Source organism: Eptatretus burgeri, chromosome 12 (genome assembly GCF_056783735.1).
Source record: "Eptatretus burgeri isolate ZD-2024b chromosome 12, Ebu_testis_v1, whole genome shotgun sequence".
In the NCBI taxonomy this organism is placed as follows: domain Eukaryota; kingdom Metazoa; phylum Chordata; class Myxini; order Myxiniformes; family Myxinidae; genus Eptatretus; species Eptatretus burgeri.
Genome location: NC_140972.1, coordinates 74,410,880 through 74,431,914, shown reverse-complemented (window position 1 = coordinate 74,431,914; position 21,035 = coordinate 74,410,880). Strand labels below are relative to the sequence as shown.

Below are 21,035 nucleotides of genomic sequence, written 5' to 3'. Positions count from 1 at the left end.
ATAGTTTGTTTCCAAATTCAGTGATGCTCCATGCAATTGCTGCTTAATTTTCAGGTTAATCAGATGAAAATAGATGATTTTTTCAGATGAAAATTGATGATTTTAGAAGTTTGACCTTGGGTTGACCTTTGACCTTTTGATCTCAAAAATAGTTTGTTTCCAAATTCAGTGATGCTCCATGCAATTGCTGCTGAATTTTCAGGTTAATCAGATGAAAATAGATGATTTTTTCAGTTGAAAATTAATGATTTTAGAAGTTTGACCTTTGACCTTTTGACCTCAAAAATAGTTTGTTTCCAAATTCAGTGATGCTCCATGCAATTGCTGCTGAATTTTCAGGTTAATCAGATGAAAATAGATGATTTTTTCAGTTGAAAATTAATTATTTTAGAAGTTTGACCTTGGGTTGACCTTTGACCTTTTGACCTCAAAAATAGTTTGTTTCCAAATCCAATGACCCAATGTGCAAATAGTGTTCAAATTTCAAGTCAATTGGATGAAAAATTACGATTTTAGAAATGTGACCTCAAGATGTCCTTTGACCTTTGACCTCAAAATCAATAAGCTTCTCAGTTCAGACTACCTCCGCAACTTGGTAAAGTTTCATGACGATCCTGTTGGAATTGTGACCTGTAGGTGAAAATGGTGAATTTTTGGTCTGTATTATGTTGTCGTGTCATGCTGTTTTGGGAGGATTGATTGTCGTATCATCGTCTGCCTACAAGTATCAATATAAAGATTTCGATATGGAGGCCTGACTTCGAGTTATGAGGGGCGTTTAAGAGGGATTCGGAATGAGACTCGCAATAGTCCAAGAAACGGTTCAATAAGTAAGGTGTGTGGTGTACGTGTGTGGTGTACGTGCGTGTAGGAAGGTTCGGACTGTCAGGATGATAGTGGTAAAAACACTAATGTGTATATAGTGTGATGAAATAGAATATGTGAAAAGTTTGAGAACATCAGTAAACATGTATTGCCTTACAAACACAACGGCACTCGGTAGAGCGCATACCTCCGTAAGGTTGAACAGTTTACGTTTTTGATCCTGCTGATAGGCCGTGAAGAAGAATGACACGGTGAAGGTGAAGGAGGATTACAATGGGGAAGAACAACAAAAAATAGCCTCATAGGGAACTGATGGTTATTTCCCCAACAGGTGGGGTAAAAAATGAGTGATGAGGGAGAAGGGGTCATGGCCTCCCTTTCTGAAGTAGTACGGTCATGGTGAGCACAACTGAACTGAAGCACAACCCCATGAGCTCTTACTGTCCTGATTCATTGCACCAGATTTAGTCCATGCGCTCAGGTAGTTGTGGAGAAGATGATTTCTTGAAAATGAGGAATTCGGGTAGGGGGCCTGTGCTCCGTTTCCGGGGGAGATACAGCTATGAGGAGCAAAACTTAAGGTAAAGACATGGTCCCGATGCCTCATGAGTTGATTTACCTTCTGGGAGGTGAATGCAAGTTGTTTCAAGGCAACTACCTCACCACAGGATTCAGTGTACCATGGGAACTGGATCCCATGTTGCTATAATAGAACTGGGTATGATAACTGAAGATGAGATAGGATGAAGCTGTGCATAAGGGAGAGCAGGTTTCTGGAGAAGAATTTCCAAGGTTGAGTTAATGTCAGCGGTGGTGGATATAGGAGACGAGTCATGAAGCGCAATAGCTGCTTGCAGTCCCTGCCAGTTTGCGAAGTGAACTGCCAGACACGCCGGCACTGAGGCTGTGAGAATGGCTCGAGAGATGATGACCTTCAAATGATAAGATGATGATGAACTTCAAATGAAGCAAATGATAAGATGAACCAGTTGGAGCAGAGGAAGAGCATGAAATATTGAGCGGGGAAGTTGGTCATCACCATATCCAGAAAGGAGGATTTTCCATTAATTCTATTTTGGTGAAGATCCAGATCTGGACATTGGAATTTTAAAAGTGATTCTTCACCATTGCGAGATAGGGCCAGAAACGATATGTTGCATGATATCTCAAAAGGGAATGGATGGATTCGGACGAAACTTGGTGGGCAGGTGGGGTGTGTGTGTGACAAGGACAAACTATTCAGCTTGGCAGAGGTATGTTCTCCACCGAATGCCGTTCGAGTTCTTCTTGCAGTCCATGGAATTTTTAACATTCGTCTCGACCACCAGATTTCAAAACTCACATCCATTCATTGCAGCTGGAAATACCGGATGGAGCATTCACCAACCTCCTGGTTTGCTTTGTCACATTTTTGTCTTTCCAGATCTTTGTCAATCCTGACATTGCTGTTCTCCCCAATGTGAACCGGCCATTAATTTGTCCTCGACATTCTCCACTCTCTTCAATCTTATCGAACCCAGGAAGATGAAACTTTCCACTATTTCCACATGACAATCTCCCACTCTGAGCACGTCGATCTTCTCAATCGACAGGATTTTATCTTTTTTCGGTTTAAATAAAGACCGGCTTTTTTACTTTCCTTCTTCACGATCTGTAGCAGTTTCATTAAGTCCTCTTTACTTTCTGCTAACAGAGTGGTATCATCAGCGTACCTTTCGTTGTTGTTACATCATCCTCCATTCTTGACTCAACCTTGTGTGTCATTCAAGTTAGAATTCCTCCTGATGTACTAACGATACAGATTGAACGCATAAGGTGTTGAGAAGGCAACCCTGTCTAACCCCTTGTCCAATTCCAAACCATCCTGCCTCTCCATACCCTGTTCGTACTGAAGCTTCTTGTTTAGTGTACAAGCTTCTTATCAGACGTATCAGGTAGTCAGACATCCCCAATTATCTCAGCATAATCCACATCAATTCAGGATAATCACAATACTATTTTCAATGTGGTCGAGCAAGACTCAAAAACACATGATTGTGGCTTTGGCTGGAGAAATAACCGTTTTTCCCAAGTACAGTGCAAGATCGATACATCTTCGATTGAACCAAATCACTTCGTCCAAAAATGTTATTTTTTATTCCCCATTCGAAGTTCATTGTGCGTTTAATGCAGTGACAACATTGTGTTCCATTTTGGGAAGCAGTTCTACGTGTGCGATCATGGTAATGCATGCGAGCGGACTTTCCACAACAAACAGATCCCAGTGCTGTGGATGCCAAAGATTACCCAGTAAACATTGCCAGCAAACTCGGCTGCTGCCCTAGGGTAATGTCATTAGGATGTATTGATGAAATACCGCAATAAGCTGAGCTGTGTTCAAAAAGCTCTTACAGTACATACTTTACTTTGGATTTACAGTATTTTATTCCATCTTTGGACTGGCGGGATGGCCTTGAGGTACACACTTTTTCGAGTCCTGGTTCGAATCCCGACCCAGCTATAAACTCATCCAGGTGTTTCACAGGCATTGATCAATGTGTGTGTCTGTCCTTCGGATGGACGTTAAACTGGACGTCCCGTCTGCTGATATCAGTTGGTCCAATGGTGTCCTTTGCGAAGAGTTGGCGAGCTATTGCCTGCACCGTGAAACAAATTCCAAGTTCCTGCCCTGGCCTACAGGGGGCATCGCAGCATCAGCGGCATTTCTGCACCCCCAGCAATGACGCAACCAGCAGCCACAGCCTGCATACTTAATGAATGATGATTCCATCATTGATTGTGGTATACAGTTATTCAAGCTTTTTACCGAATCTGTTTGTTGCGTCTCACAGTGCTCGACCAGAACTGTGCACTCCTGCATACTCTTCCTTTTCGTGCATATGACAGCTTGGCTGCTGGGTAGCTATAATTTTGTTAGGGCGCAACTATGTCGCTGATGCTGTGCCCCTATACCAGGTACAATGGCACTTATTTTGCCAACCTCAGAAGGATGAGAGGCTGAGTCAACCCCACCTGGTATTAATTGAGCAGCCAACAGGGCTCAAACTCAGGACCATAAGATCCCAAGGTAACCACCCTCACCACTATGCCAACACCAGGGTTCTGTATACTCTGGCCTGAGCCTTGCAGCTTGTCTTGGAGGCATAGTACAGTCTATAAGCCACTGTGGTGCGATGCTGACCAAGTACACTGTCAGGATGACAGCTCTTTAGTGTTTATGCTCCAGAAATAAGAGGCTGTGTCTTCATGTCCATACTAGCTGGAGGAGATTACAAGGAAGGGTTTCTTCAATGCAATCCCTTCCAAAACATCTTACTCATTGTTCGACTGATAAGCTAAATAAAGGCCTCATGACATGGTGGCTCAAAATGTTTCCACACACACACACACACGCACACACTCACACACATGCACATGCACATGCACACACGTGCACACACACACACACACACACACACACACACACACACACACACACACACACACACACACACACACACACACACACACACACACACACACACGCACACACTCACACACATGCACATGCACATGCACACACGTGCACACACACACACACACACACACACACACATTTAATTCATATATTAATGCAAATGCACCAAAAAAAAAATACAAAAAATGAAGCAAGATAAACTTTTCAAGCTTTGAATTGAACTCTGGATTCACGATTCAGAGATTTATTTGTATGATGCATGCAGAACCATAGCTACCGAAGGAAGAAACCCAAGCTTGAAATCGTACCTGCCACAGGTGATGTTGCAGTTGTCCTCATGTGAACCGAGCGATTCTGAAAATTCCATCTCTCACAAAATATCTCACATGTCTGCACAGTCATGACCCACGTCACTACCAAGCTGTTAGTTTTATTATGTTATTGGAGAGTTTATTCTCGTCTTTAGATAGCAATCAATGGTCAACTTTTCATGAATCACAGGAATTAAATTCCTCTTCATTATAAAAACCTTGCTTACTCGAATACTTATTGGCACGTAACGCACGGTCAGCACGCTGTGAAGTAACAAGATCTAAGTACTGTGTAGCTTTTTGTCACTCAACTCATAAGATCATTGCTTTCTATACAATGCTAATCGCAGTGTCATATCGAGGGTACTGTTCAGGTCACCCAAGGATGACAACCCCTTTCTTCTTCTACTTCCGTATGCAGCACATGGCTGCAGGTAGCGTCATTTGATGAGATGTAAGAAGGGGGTAAGAAGGACTTGCTCTTCCTCCACTCTTCCACCTTCTTGAAAGGCATTGTCTTTCCGGCCGTCTTCAGGCAACTGCCAAGGCATCGCCAGATCTGGTCATTTAATCGGGCAAATTTCCCTACAGTGTGCTGTTTCTTTCACAGACTGATCCACAATCTCTTCGTCTCTGGACATATTTCAATGTGTAAGAGTTGCTTCTCTCTTCTCTTTTTTTTTCCCCCTCTCCTCCCTACGTGCCTCCTGCCGTACAATCTAACTTCCCATCCCTTGTACAATGGTTGTTTCCTTCAGTTAGGCATACACCAGAGAGCAGGTTGCCTTTTCCTCCCCAAAAGCAAACCTTAGTCACAGGAACCTTCAATATTGATGGTTTTGTTAAGTGCAGGCCACTGCTGTCACTAAAGCCCCAAATTCTGAATTACAAACCTTTTTTTTTTCAATTTCACACCAAAAAAAGTCCTTTAATTTTCACTCTTTTTTAAAACCAGTACTATTTCAGTAATGACCAATATAGATTTTGTTTTTATTTTGATTTGTTGATGACATTCAAATCGAGCATCGAAATATCATCCCTAAAATTTGTTCGATTAATTATATCGACAGGGAAAACCCAAGGAAAAACTAACATTTTTTCCAGTCAAGGTTTTCTCAGTGGATTCATCATCCTGAACCCATACCATTTGATATTATCTTGGGGCCCACCCAGAATTTTGCCTCAAATTCAAGATGGCGGCCAAAATCCAAAATTGCCCCCAAAATTACCTTTAGGAGGTTTATGCTGCCTCGTAGTGTTTCCTGTCAAGGTTCTTTCAGTGGTTCTGTCATCCTGAACATCTATCCTTTGAGATTAACTTGGGAGCCACCCAGGATTTGGCCTAAAATCCAAGATGGCTGCTAAAAGGGCCGTCAAAATCATCTTAATTATATTCAAACTACTTAGGTTTTCCTGTCAAAGTTTTCTCAGTGGTTCTGCCATTCCAAACCTATGTCCTTTGTTATTAGCTTGGAGCGCACCCAGGATTTGGCCTCAAACGCAAGATGGCCACGAAAAACCAAAATGGCCACCAAAATTACCTTTAGGAGATTTATCCTGCCTCGTAGTGTTTCCTGTCAAGGTTCTTTCAGTGGTTCTGTCATCCTGAACATCTATCCTTTGAGATTACCTTGGGAGCCACCCAGGATTTGGCCTAAAATCCAAGATGGCCGCCAAAAATCAAAATGGCTACCAAAATTAAATTCATTAGGTTTATACTGCCTTATAGTTTTTACTGTCAAATTTTTCTCAGCAGTTCCGGCATACTCGACCTATCGCCTTTAAAATTAGCTTGAGGACACCCAGGATTTGACCTCAAATCAAAGATAGCCACAAAAATGGCCGTCAAAATCATCTTGATTATTTTCAAACTACCTCTTAGGTTTTCCTGTCAAAGCTTTCTCAGTGGTTCCGCCATTCCAAACCTATGTCCTTTGTTATTAGCTTGGAGGGCACCCAGGATTTGGCCTCAAATGCAAGATGGCCACGAAAAACCAAAATGGCCTCCAAAATTGAATTAAAAAGGGTTCTCTTTTCCTGTTAAATTAACTTATTGTACTTAATATGGGTTTTATAATGGCACCGGAAATTAATTTTGGGGGTCTAGAATACTCAACCGAGCTTTATTATCATGTAAACATGACATTCTCACTCAAAACAGACCACAAAATGTAAATTGAGATAATATTAACCACATTTTCTGGTCATCCTACAGTTCAATTCACCAATAAAATGGGCGATACAAACACATAATTAAGATAGAACTGCAAGTCCAGAGTTAATGTTCATTCGCTATTATCCAAGTCACTGTCCGTCTGTGAGTCAGATGAATGGACTGCTGTAATACTACAAGAAGAGGTAGCCGACTGCTCTTCAATGCTGTCGCTGTCACTTCCAGTACTCTCGTCCCCTCCTGCGCCGTCGTCTCCTTTGTCCTCACTATGGCTGGGTCTCGTTCTTCTCTTCTTCTTTGGGGGCTGGGCCATGTCTCTCGTATCTTCTGTGTCTGCATCATAATTAATGTCACCTGTATGTACGGAAATGATTTGAATGCTTTGTAAAATTGATTTCGATAATATAAGGCTGTGAATTGTATTACTAAATGACAAACAACAAGTCTGAAACAGCAAATGGAAACCTTGCATAGTTTTACGATAAATAAATGTATATTTACCTGATGTTAACCTTCTTCTGCTGTTCGTCAACGAAAGGCTTGGTGGGAATTGGGGGCAGGTGAACCATATTGGCCGAATACCATCTTCCGTTTCTTCCCAACCTCTGTGTTTGATGGAAGGATGCTCTATATCTTGTTTTTGATACCAGTTTTTGATACATTGATACCAGATGAAAGCTTGTAAATCGCTCCTCTTGAGGTGTCCATTGGTGCTACTCTCATCTGGCAAGATACTTGAACTGGATTTCACTTTCTACTTGTCGTACATTCTTATCCTTGTTCTCACATACTCTTCATGTTCACTTCCAGCATACATGCAGGTTCTAAAGAAGGTCTTAGCATTGGCGATGTCTTCAACTGAAGTGCTCGATGTGCCAAGTTGCGAGATGAGTTGGAACTTCCCAGTTTCTTCATCTTCTTCAGTGGTTTTACTTTACCAACACCAAATGGAAAAGAGGTTGTATCACACCCTGTAATGCTGTGATAGGCAGGAAGTGCTTGACACATTTCATCACCAAATCGGTCAGTTAGAGCTTTGACACTAACATACCTCTCATGGTCAATGTTCATCATCCAGTCTTGTAATGGTTTAAACTTTAATGACAGAATAAGCATAGGTCAGGAGAACAAAGACATCTGTATCTGTCGCCCTGACAATTACAGGATCTGTTGAGTTGGATGCATGGAGGATGAGTCAGGTGTCAGCTTCGTGGTGGTTGCAGGAGTCAAGCATCTCGATTTTGAGTTGCGTTATTAACCAGGTATTATCTTCCTCTGTCACAGTTAGTGGAACTTTCAGCTTGGATCTCACAGCATCGGTCTTGGAGTAATCGACTAGAAATCTAATCAGTTCTGTCTTATTTTCTGAGTTTCGCAGAAACGAGTCCCAATCTTTCCCTTTAGGCATGTCCTGTTCAGAGCTTGTGATGTGAGTTCTTCTTCCAGGTGTGCCACGGCGACGTTGAGTGAGCACCTTCGTTGTGGCTGTACTGTATGAATCAAATATGATTCCCAGTTGCTGCGGTGTGGAGTCACTTGCTGGCAAGCAAAATTTCAACAGGGCTGCTGCATATTTTCCCCAAGTTTGCTGAGCAGGAACAGATTTCACAGCCCCTAAACCCTGCTTTCCGAGAACGGAAAATTCTGGGGGACAAATAAGACGAAATATCAATTTTGAGGTAATTTTGGCGGCCATTTGGGTTTTTCTTGGCCATCTTGGATTTTAGGCCAAATCCTGGGTGGCTCCCAAGCTAATCTCAAAGGATATATGTTCAGGATGACAGAACCACTGAAAAAACATTGACAGGAAACACTACGAGGCAGTATAAATCTCCTAAAGGTAATTTTGGCGGTAATTTTTGGATTTTGACCGCCATCTTCCGTTGAGGCCAAATCCTGGGTGCCCTCCAAGCTAAAAACAAAGGACATAGGTTTGGAATGGCGGAACCACTGAGAAAACTTTGACAGGAAAACCTAAGAGGTAGTTTGAATATAATTAAGATGATTTTGACGGCCCTTTTGGAGGCTATCTTGGATTTGAGGTCAAATCCTGGGTGGCCCCCAAGTTAATATCAAATGGAATGGGTTCAGGATGATGAATCCACTGAGAAAACGTTGACTGGAAATAATGTTAGTTTTTCCTTGGGTTTGCCCTGTCTAATTAGTAGAGAGTGGGTGAACGGGATGACCTGGAGGAATGCACACGCAACTCTAAACTGTCTCACCTGGGTTTGGATCCTTACACGGATATAAACTGTCATCCCGGTGTTTTGCGGGACAGGTGAGACATCGATATGTGTGGACGCCGTTCCTCAGATGGACTTTAAACTGGGCGTCCCATCTAACGGCATGAGTTGGTGGACGTTAAAGACCCCACCGTGTCATTCACCAAGAGTAGGTGAGAGCTGTCGTCAGCACCATGAACAAATCACAAACTCCTGTTCTAATCGACAGAGGGGCACTGCATCAGCAGCTCAGCCAAATAATGCTACCCTGCAGCCTCGTACTGCATACGAAAGACGAAAAGTAGAGAGTGCTTCATTTAGCAATTCGTGTTTGAAAATCTACATTTCCTTTGAATGCCATTCATCTTATGAGTCCCCTACAGTTTCACCGGATGGGACTACAGGTTTGCTCTATGTCCGTCCCACCTGTGGTTTTTCAGACTTTTTTTCCCCCCCAAAACCCTTTAACATATTCAACTGAAACTTGGTACGTGGCTTTACGATGATGTTACAAAACAAGTTTGAGTTTCATGATGTTTCGTCAATTTTTTTTTTACAGTTATGCCCTTTTTGGACTTGTAAGATATCACGTCAGTAGGGGGGGCATGTATTGCAAAACAATTCTGGCTCTTGTTGACGTTGACTTTCTTATAGTTGTTTATGTACCTTCGGGTGACCTGCTGACTCTTATATAACAGATGCATCTTGAATGCCTTTCTGACTCCTCTCAATATCTGTCTTTCAATTGATCATGCTTCTGATTTGTGCTCCTTTGCTTTTAAAAGTTTCAGATGGGAACAGATGAGTCGTAACAATTATACAAATGGTGGAATGGTGTTTGATGAAGCAGATTCATCTCTGGATGTGTGTATACCTGCATCACAGAAAGGCAAGCTGCACTGCGATCCGACCTTCGAGCTTGAGGAGATGATCCTGGAGTCGAAACCGCTGCACAAGAAGAAGAAACGACTGGCAAAGAGTCGCACGCGCGAAAACAGCAAAGACTACCAACAGTCGGTAGGACATCGTGTCGGATCTGGTAGATGCAAAGTCAACTGATGGGACACAAGCAAATGCTATTATTATGGGCATTATCTCTGATCTCTCTGATGTACAATACTCTTCACGGAGCGTCAGTGCTGCCGAAGCAGCTTCCTGAGCAAGAGTTATACAGGGTGGTTTGCCATTGCCTTACCAGCAGTAGTTAGGGAAGGAATTTGGAATTCGGTCATGGTTCTGGCGATAGCTCGCCTACTCTTTGTGAAGGACACCGTGGGATCTTTAATGGCCACCAGCGAATGACGGCAGACTGGATGCCGAGTTTAACGTCCATCCGAGAGACGGCACACACATTGATGAATCACCGAGCCTGTGAAACAACCAAAACAACTCAGGATTCAACCCAGACTCGATAGCTTAGAGGTGAATGTGCATAATTCAAGTCATCCTGCCAGCCCATGGACAATGGACATTATAAATGCTATTCATAGATAAAAAACCAACATTTCAAAATTAAATAAAAGTTGTTTTTGTTACACTAAAACAGGTAGATGAAAAAAGGTATTTCAACAACAAACTTAGTGGTACCTCCTTCAGTCTTGCAAAGCATCAGCTTTCTGTTGAGTTTTTATTTTAGTTTTGGACATCAATGATGCAATCAGCAACACATGATTCTTAAGTGAAACGTTTATTACGAGCCCGTCCCCCACGCAGCAAGAAACCGGGTGTTGCTCTCACTGCTGTGCGCGTGTGTGTGCGTGTGTCTGTCCAGGCCATAATTGTTTTCAAAAACTTTCAAAAAAGCTTTATTATGAGAATATGGAGAAGACCAATTAATAATTTGTTCAAAAGGTCAAAGGCCAGTGTGACGTAAAATCATCAATTTTCATCCAATTGACCTGAAATTTTAAGAATTTGCATTTTGGGTCACCAATCAAAAGCTGGAAGTCGATTGTATTTGTTACATCAAAAGTTCAAAGGTCAAGGTTGCATAAAATCACCAATTTTCATCCAATGGACCTGAAATTTTAAGAATTTGCATTTTGGGTCACCAATCAAAAGCTGGAAGCCGATTGTTTTTGTTACATCAAAAGTTCAAAGGTCAAGGTTGCATAAAATCACCAATTTTCATCCAATGGACCTGAAATTTTAAGAATTTGCATTTTGGGTCACTGTATTGGTTCACCAATCAAAAGTTAGAAGCCAATTGTTGTTTGTTTTTTTTAGATCAAAAGGTTAAGGTTGCATGAAATATCAATATGCCAGTCATATTTATGGGAGTGACTCAATATGACCCAATTCATCGAGTATAACCTGTATTCTGTAAAGAAGGTCAAAAGGTCACAAAATCGTCAATTTCCATCTGATTTGAGCATGGTTTGCACATTGGGTCATTGAAGCCTATTGCTTTTGAAGTCAAAAGGTGAAGGTCACAAAAATATCAAACTTTTTGCATTTTTTTAAAGCTGTTTTCACCATCTTTAGTATACGGAAGAAGAAGTCCGAATACAAAGCAGATGCGGATGGGCTTTGCATTTTCAGATGCTTTCTAATCATTATTTTAAAACGTGTGGCTGAATTTTCCTCAACAGAATTATATAATCTTACCTGCATTGTCAGAAGTCAATGAAGCTCAAGATTATGTCACTGTGCCCTTTTAAAACATTGCAATTCCTCAATATTTTATTACATCTGGAAAACAACGGTGACTTTGCAGCAGGTTATCACCAAAACACCTTTAATTTATTGCAGTACAAACTAGAGTTCCTAGAATAACATACCCCACGGTCTTGAGAAACAAGGACATGGGAGGGGACTGCGAGTGGCATATTTGATTGGTTGAGATGTAAAAGTGCCATAATATCTTGTCCAAGTACTGATAGATGAAAAGGTTTTTACAGTGCCAAAAAGATGATTTGTGTTCTGCAGTTTTCAAGTCTAGAATTCAATTGAAATAAATAGAGATTTTAAACGTTGTAGAAATCTCTTTTCGGAAGTTTACCACCGTTGATGCAGTCTTGTACACCACCTTATCTAACATGTTACATTAGTTCTTCATGCCTGTTGTTTGTGTCCTTTATGATGTCCTTAAAAAGCAGTAAGTTTCCTGTTTGGAAAGATTTTCAATCTTGCCAGACAGGCATCGAGAGCTATTTTTTTTAAATTTTATTTCACTCCTCTCCGCACATATGCCATCGGGTCAAATTCAGAGCCAAAGTCAAAACTGTTAAACTAAAATGCATGTTCGTTTTCCGATTTATGTTCAAAATATAACATTCAATTTAAAATAAGTTGTTTCTCGATCATAAATTGACGTTTGTAGACAGACAGACAGACAGGTTGAACCAATTGCTTAAACTTGCTTTATGCTTCATGCGTGTGGAGTAATGATTTGAGAAGAGTTTGAGAAAAGTTTAAGAAGTCATTGGGATTTGTGAAGCAGTCGTATGTATGGTTCTTCGAGTCTTGCATCCGATGGGATACAGCAGAAGAGCAGTTGCACACAAGTCTTTCATCAGTGTTGTCAGTGCATAGCATAGCATCACATCACATGGTACAAAGAAACGGGTATTGTAAGACTCAATTGGAAACAGGTTTTGTAGAGTAACGAGTATGTGTACACATGAATCCAGTCTGATATCAGGGCCTTTGGGATCTGTTAGATTGACAATGACGAGCACGAGAAAAATCAACACGAACGTTGGCACCGTGCAAGGAAGGGTTGAACAATTTCACGTATAATCAGCAAAAATAATTTAGGAACAGATGCTCGAGTAGAATAGGTGAGACGCAAGGAGGCTTATGATAAAGTTATCAGGTTTTGTTTTTCATCGCAAGCGGTGATTATAGCATGGTGAAGCTACATACAGGGTGGCCTGAAAGTCCTTTTACCCACCCCAATGAGAGCACCCAATCTGAAACTCTTTTAATATACAGATACTTACAATAATTAATCAGTCATTGTGTGTGTGTGTGTGTGTGTGTGTGTGTGTGTGTGTGTGTGTGTGTGTGTGTTTTGGAGCGCATTGTATCGGTATGCTAACGGGAGTCGAAGCGATTATATTTTTCGATCTGGGATGTGGTTCATGGTTCAATCGATAGTGTGCGACTGCATTTGCATCTGATCATTGACAGGTGTGGAAAAGAAAGGTCGGTAAGACGGGAAGACTTTCATTTCGTAAGATGGAAAAATAAATGCCTTGAAGCTCAGGTGGACTTGCAAAATTAAATAACAAGTGCACCTTTCTCCACTCGTTTTGTTAATCTCCTCTTCTCAAAACTTTTGGACCACCTTCATCGTTCTCGTGGGTCATCAACTCCGTCCTCATTGTTCGAAAGTCGTAACGACATAAAATGCTTAAAAAAAAGTCAGTTTTTCATCGACAAATTATCTTGAATTTGTACAGTTATCACTTTGTTGTATCAGCTTGATAATACATTATTTGCCACAACTTCTCTTCTATAACTAGGCAGGTTCATGGCTTAGTTGTTTCTCCACAACTTAATTGTGTCTCCACAATAGGCAGGGTCACGGCTTAGTTATGCTCTGTGATAAGAAGTGTGAAAGATGTGATAGAGTGGAAAATATACAGAGGAAGGAAGAATATGAATTTTGTTGATGACTTCAATAATGGAAAGACCATTATTGTTGAATAATGGGAAGGTGAGCCATTATTCAAGTCATCAAGCCTTATGGTGGCTTAACGGTTAAGGTTGGTGGCGGAAGATCTTTAGGTCTTGAGTTCAAACCCCCTGCCGCGCCTTTAAACAACACCAGGTGGGTTGACTCGGGCTTTCATCCTGATGTTAGCAAATTGAGTAACAGCTTACTGGAAGCGGGGCACTGCATCAGTGGCACATCCGTGCTCCCAGCAATGACGCAACCAGCAGCCACAGGCTGCATATGAAATAATAATAATTCAAGTCATCCAAAAATTCCATCTTCTTCCATCCTCTGTATCACATCTTTCTCTAAATCTTCACGCTTCTTATGACATTTGACAAAACTGGTTTTGCAGAAGAGGCGTTTAATCGAAGCGATTAGATAAAAACAACTGACCAATCCAGGTTTTTGTCTGTACATAAATGTTTCAATAAAACCCCTCTTCTTAATCAGTTCTAGCACTTCCTCATTTGTCTTTAATTCCGTCCCATGTAATAGTCTTGATGGAACTTCCTGTGAGCACAACCAATCTGTTGTTACCAAACTCCACAGATATTTTGACTCTTGCGCATGTTCAAGCCATTTCTTTTTCCGACGCGATACTTGCTTTCCTTCTTATTGCAAATGTTTCGCGATCTCCATTACCTTAGACGTCACACATTCATTCTCATTCCAAATTGTCTACTTTCTGACAGCTCAGACAATCCATAAAGCTCTCGTACATTTTCAGTTTCAGGCATTGCTGCTTCATTGTCCGCAAACCATCCCGACTTTGATTTGCTTTCCACTTACATTCATCGTTTTCCTCGAGGTCAATTCCCATCACTTTCATTGCAGTATTACACCAGAATTAGAGCTTTTAAAGATGTTTTTTTCTTTTTGGTAGACTGTTGGCATTCAGTAATAATTTATTTTTGATATGAATCACATGCTATTATGTTGTGCATTGAATGTCAGGACAATGAGTACATGCAGAGCTGTCTGGAAACTGTTGAGCGAGAGTTCATCATTTTCAACCGTGAAAGGTGAGCGTTCGATGAATTGTGGGCAGACAAGCAAGCACATAGCAGTTGGTCCTTGTGTGCAAGACTTAGTGTAGAGATGTGTGATGCAATGCCAAGATTATTCAGTCGTTTCATCCAATTTTTTGTTTGCTTTTGGAATCCTAGCTCTGAATGGTGAAAGTGGAAAAGTGTGCGTAGAAAGGGGAAAATGTGAGGTTGGGATAGAGGAAGGTCAAATAATTTTATTTTATCAGCACAGAAAAATCTTATGTATAGTCACTGCCTCGACGGCTGTAGTATTTATTCTATAATTCCGTCAAGCCGTGCTTGACTTCTGGTTTCATTCAATATCACATTTCTCCAAACATCCCTATCCTGCATTGCTTTCCAAAGCTCTGTTAGAGATAGCTTGGTTGCAGTCTTCACCCCGTTCCTCCATCACATACAAGATCTGCCTCTTCCTCTTCCTCCCTCAATGGTACCCAGCATGGTTGATGTATCCAGTCCTTCATTTTCTGCATTCATGATGTGTCCAAAGTATGACAGATTGTGTTTTCATATCAGCACTTCTAATGGTGGTCTCATTTATTAAAGCACCGATTTGTTTGTTCTTCTTGCAGTCCATGGAATTTTTAACATTCGTCTCAACCACCAGATTTCAAAACTCACATCCATTCATTGCAGCTGGAAATACCGGATGGAGCATTCACCAACCTCCTGGTTTGTTTTGTCACATTTTTGTCTTTCCAGATCTTTGTCAATCCTGACATTGCTGTTCTCCCCAATGTGAACCGGCCATTAATTTGTCCTCGACATTCTCCACTCTCTTCAATCTTATCGAACCCAGGAAGATGAAACTTTCCACTATTTCCACATGACAATCTCCCACTCTGAGCACGTCGATCTTCTCAATCAACAAGATTTTATCTTTTTTCGGTTTAAATAAAGACCGGCTTTTTTACTTTCCTTCTTCACGATCTGTAACAGTTTCATTAAGTCCTCTTTACTTTCTGCCGACAGAGTGGTTTCGTCAGCGTACCATAGAAGGTTGAGTCAGGAATGGAGGGAGATGTAACAACAACCTGTGTCATCCAAGTTAGATTTCCTCCTGATGTACTAACGATACAGATTGAACGCATAAGGTGTTGAGAATGCAACCCTGTCTAACCCCTTGTCCAATTCCAAACCGTCCTGTCTCTCCATACTCTGTTCTTCTTGTTTAAGCTTCTTGTTTAATTCACAGGCTTCTTATCAGATGTTTCAGGTACTCAGACATCCCCATTATGTATGTAAATTTTGTGGATTTTTTTATCTCCTTCCCTCACCCCCCCTCCTTCCTCGGCCCTTATGCTGTCACACCAGTCTGAACCCCTTCCCAACCCCATATCAGTGCATACCTAATAAATAAATGGCCTCTTAGGTAACCTCTCCTGACCATGTTACACAGGTTGCATTTTTTTAATGGGGCCGTTTAAGTATTACACATGCAAAAAAGGCAACATTTTCACCCTCTCCCTTCCTTCCATAGCAAGCCCCCACACTTCTTCTTTCGTATGCATCACAAGGCTATGTGGTCGCATCACTGGCTGAGGAACACAGCTGTGCCGTTGATGTGATGCCATCTGTAGGTTAGGAATTCGTTCATGGTGCCGGGGATAGCTTGCTTACTTTTCATCAAGTACACCGGGGGATCTTTATCGTGCAACAACTAATGCTGGCAAATGGAACGTCCATTTAGCATCCATCCGAGGGACAGTAGACACATTGACAAATCACCCTGCCTGTGAAATAACAGGATGACAGTTTATAGCTGGGTCAGAGTTCAAACTCAGACGAGATAGGTCAGAGGCAAGTATACTTACCTCTAGGGCCTAGGCCATCCTGCCAGCCCAGCAACAAATATTTTACACAATTACACCAAGCCACCAACCCATAATAGTTTTTAATGTTTTTTTTTGTGACTTGTTAGTATGGAGTCTCATGTAGCCTTCACGGATGGCAGTTATAGACAAGGGAGGACGTCCAACCCTATCTGGGATCCATATAAATTTGGCTACAGTACTAACCAAATTGGTTCTTTGTGAAAGAGTGTAAAATATTTTTTTTTGATACAGCATTAACAAGCACAATCTCCTCTGAAACATTGTGTCCCCTACATCGCAGTAGTTCCACTTGGCACTCTATGAGACGATTGTTTTTAGGAGGACGAGGCATCGCTTCGTCTCCCCGTCGCTTCACTAACGTGCTTAATCAAACGGCAGCATGTTCTACATCACAAACATATTACATGTCCATCTGTAAGTGGCAATGAGGATGTAAAATGAAGTAAAACACGCGAAAAAGGATCTTTTATAATGCGGAGTTGTTGTGGCTGTGATTGTTGTTGTTTGTGTGCTCCTTATGTGTACTTTTCTATTGCTTCGAGAAGTATTACTATACTAGCGATACCCGTGCACATGCACGGGATAGCAGTACAACATAGCTGGGAGCAGACGACAGACCGTACATGGGGAATGACAAAAATATGCATTGTGCAAAATGCAAGTGGTACTATGGAACACCAAGACTTCCCAAACATTGTCAGCATGTCCGCTAAGTGCCACAGCAATTTCATAAGGATCGTGTGACGGCGAGCCGAGTTTTTAGTGTGCAAGCTTGGTATTATAATGGAGATTACATTTTGTGTGCTCCTTCTGTGTACTTTTCTATTGCTTCGAGAAGTATTACTATATTACATTTTGTGTGTTCCTTATGTGTACTTTTCTATTGCTTCGAGAAGTATTACTATACTAGCGATACCCGTGCACATGCACGGGATAGCAGTACAACATAGCTGGTAGCAGACGACAGACCGTACATGGGGAATGACAAAAATATGCATTGTGCAAAATGCAAGTCGTACTATGGAACACCAAGACTTCCCAAACATTGTCAGCATGTCCGCTAAGTGCCACAGCAATTTCATAAGGATCGTGTGACGGCGAGCCGAGTTTTTAGTGTGCAAGCTTGGTATTATAATGGAGATTACATTTTGTGTGCTCCTTCTGTGTACTTTTGTATTGCTTCGAGAAGTATTACTATATTACATTTTCTGTGCTCCTCTCATGTCCTTCCAAAGGGTTCCTGCTGTCGTAGAGTAATAAATTTTGCCATTGCAACCGCTACATTAAAGCTCAATGCCCCGCTTCTTCTTCCTCAATCCCAGAAAAACAGGCTTTTAAAACAGGTGCCCTTGTGCTTAAACGGACACGAAAATTTTTTCCAAGTAAATTGATTATTAGTTTTCCGATGGTACCATTTTTATTATTCTACGGCAGCAGGAACCCTTTAGAATGAAGCATGACGCATGCACGCACACACTGATGTGCCTCCTTTTTGGAATCGATCATTCCTTCAGGAATCAAACCCAAGGCCAGACAGCTCGGAGGCGAGCCGGCTTTCATTTTTGTTGCCTGCTCCCATGCGATTTATTTGCACCATCAGTAAATGATGCATGTGCTACCTACGAAAGAAGAATAATAATCATAAAATTATTTTTTGGTGATTTCACTTTGGTGCTCTGAACTATTTTTCAGGCTCAAGAAAGATACAGGACAAGAGAGTTCCGTTCTGACGGACGAGATCCTTCAGCAAGTGACGCTACAAGACATACCCGAGGAGATTGGTCAAAGCAATGGCTGCAGTTCAGTGTGTACCATATCATCTGTAAGCTGAATGGAAGACAGCCATGAGCGACGATGCATTTTCATTGTTGTTTTATACATACTAGAAGCGCTCGAAACATCAGCATGGCTCGGAAAGCCGTGCAAGGCATATAGCCTACCAGCAGAGGGACGAGAGGACAAGGTGTGGATCCGATTACTCGTACACCTCTTCTTCTCACCCCTTGAAATTCACGATGGAAAAGTATCGTTATCAGTTGGAATGCTTTTATTTTGAATCGACATGTGGCCAAGAAACCTGCCTATCGATGTTCAATCCATTATTGCAACACCAGATAGGTTGGTTCCCAGCGAGCACACCGACGATGGCAAAGGTTGGAATGGTTGCAAGAGGATTTTCGACGTTCGTCCAACATCAGTAAAAGCGACGTCTATTTATCAATGTTGGTTCAACGGCAGCCAGATGGTTTAAAAGAGATGGGACAATGGCCAACGCTGTGGCAATGGACAGAGTTATGCTGGGTCAATGGCAGTGATGATAATTGAATCGATCGAGTGTTGACGCAACACCTTAACACTCATTATTTGGCTGATACAACAACTGACATTAATTGGAAGAACATTTTGACTTTTCCCAATTTATTTTCTCAAATAATCCACCATACTGGCACAAAGGCCCACTCTTTTCAAATAATGTAGCACCCATATCAGAGTGTGGACAAGATCAATGTAAAGCCCTCTCTGAGGAGGGCACACCAATGAGGTATCACAGCAAGGATTCACCTACTTAAGCATCTATGCCGGTATGACACAACGTATGAGGAGTTTGATTGCAAAATGGGATAAACTGATTTTATTCAACGCTGTGAGTTACCAGCAGATTATAGCCATGCTCGATAGTAGTGTATAGATATGCATGTAAGCAAAATTTTTTGTTCTTCAATATTTTAAACATGGCATGTAGTTTGTCTGGCAAAACTGGCTTTGTATCACAACATGGAATTGGACATCGATCACAAAGGTCTGTCAACAAAATGGAGATGTCTCGTTTTGGAATCGAGCTCTTCCTTTACAAGTTGCTAAAAACTTTAATTGATTGTTTTTTAATTATTGCATTTCAAGATTCCAAATCATGCATGCATGCTAAGGACTGACATGCAATGAAAAAAATGTTATTGCCACATAACCTGACTTATTTTCAAGTTCAAGATGCTATCATGCATTACACCGTCATGGCTGCTTTCCAGAATTGTAGCTGGGATTGCATATGCACAAAGTTGTTGTGACAGCTCCATCGAAGAACCCCCACCTGACTAATGCACACATAAAGATACATACTCCCTTATAGCACAGCAACAACACAGAAGAATGTTCGCATGCACTGGAGGGGGGACATATTACATCTCAAGTGGCCTCTGTATTATGATTTCAGTTTACATTTTCGTTTTCATAAAGAATATATTAACAAGTGTTTGGTATGTGCTGTAAACGGAGCAATGCTATTGAAATATTATTGTGCAGAATTGCTTCAATGATTGTAAATAAGATGAATGACCTGAAGGGAATCTGCAGTTTATCATTGTAAGCCTTGCTGTGAGGAAACTACGTTATGACAACTTGCCTTCAAGACCATATTGTAAATGTGTTGAGAACATAAATATTATAATTCAACTGTATATTGTGTCAAGCTGCATTGTGCAAGTACCATTCGATGCTAATAAGGGATTGTTATTAAATTATGTACCAAAGCTACAGATAGTGATAATTGAGATGCTATGTGATGAATTTAGCCCGATGGCTGCATCATTATTTTCTCATTGTGCCCCCTCTCTCCCCACAATCTCTCCCTACTCTATCCATACCTCCTCTTCCACCCTTCCACGAGTATCACTGTTGGGCATGCTTTTAATTTGGCAAGGATAGTGACCCAAGTATCCCCCCCCCCCCTCAGTCGAGAATGTACCGACTTCAAGCGGTTTTCAACCCTTCACTTCTACCCCCACTTCACGCACCAACTGAAACCAAATTATGTACTTTTAACTGTAAAGTGACTTTTATTTTGTTAACATAAATTAGCAAGGCAATACAGATGTATTTCAGAGATATCTTATCATATAATTTGTATTTGTATACTCATAATTCTCACAATAAATGAAGGAATAAATAATTAAAACCTTTACAGAAATGCATAATGAGAACTGTTTTCAAGTTTTCAGCGACGCGAAGGCCGATGCTTATTTTGTCAGGGTTCATCCATCATTTTGAGTCAAGCAATTATGGCTCAAGCCAGGATGTTTTATCATGGAGTAGAGCAGTACTCCATGTAGAGGAATGATACGGGGAGAAAATGGCTGCCCATTCAAATGTGTGCACGATGATATGCTTATAAACTACAATAGAGTGTGTGGTGTACTGATAGAAGATGCTTAGCAGGCAGACACGATGTGGAGGAACAGTCGAGCTGGGCTGTGTTGCGCGAGCGCGGGCGTACTGTGCCCGCGGCTCTCCTTTATTGCGTATTCGGCACACTCACGAGCCGGGCGACTCCAGCATTACTACGACGCCTCAGGGGGCGCGCACACCTTATATTCCTTGCAGAAACGATGACCACAACGACCCCTCCTCCCATCATCATGCCCCGCCCTGCATGCCCGCAGGCTACACCACACTCCTCCCTCCTAAAACTATGATTATTAAATGATCACAATCATAATA

General features: G+C 41.5%; 1 protein-coding gene and 1 pseudogene across 7 annotated transcripts in view; one reads left to right on the top strand and one right to left on the bottom strand.

Moving 5' to 3' along the window:
- LOC147015919 (serine/threonine-protein kinase 32B-like) overlaps nucleotides 1-20,512 on the top strand; it is a 232,001-nt gene extending 211,489 nt beyond the window's left edge. For 6 of the 7 annotated variants that reach the window (XM_085848544.1, XM_085848539.1, XM_085848542.1 and 3 more), the window contains 3 exons: nucleotides 9,877-10,008; nucleotides 14,612-14,679; nucleotides 18,234-20,512. In XM_085848544.1, coding sequence (XP_085704670.1) covers nucleotides 9,877-10,008; nucleotides 14,612-14,679; nucleotides 18,234-18,372 — 339 coding nt within the window. In that variant the 3' untranslated portion in view covers nucleotides 18,373-20,512. The remainder of the gene's footprint in view (nucleotides 1-9,876; nucleotides 10,009-14,611; nucleotides 14,680-18,233) is intronic. The other variant, XM_085848541.1, reaches the window with a different exon arrangement.
- Nucleotides 6,870-8,537, bottom strand: LOC147015920 (uncharacterized; annotated as a pseudogene).
- Nucleotides 20,513-21,035: the final 523 nt, after the last annotated feature.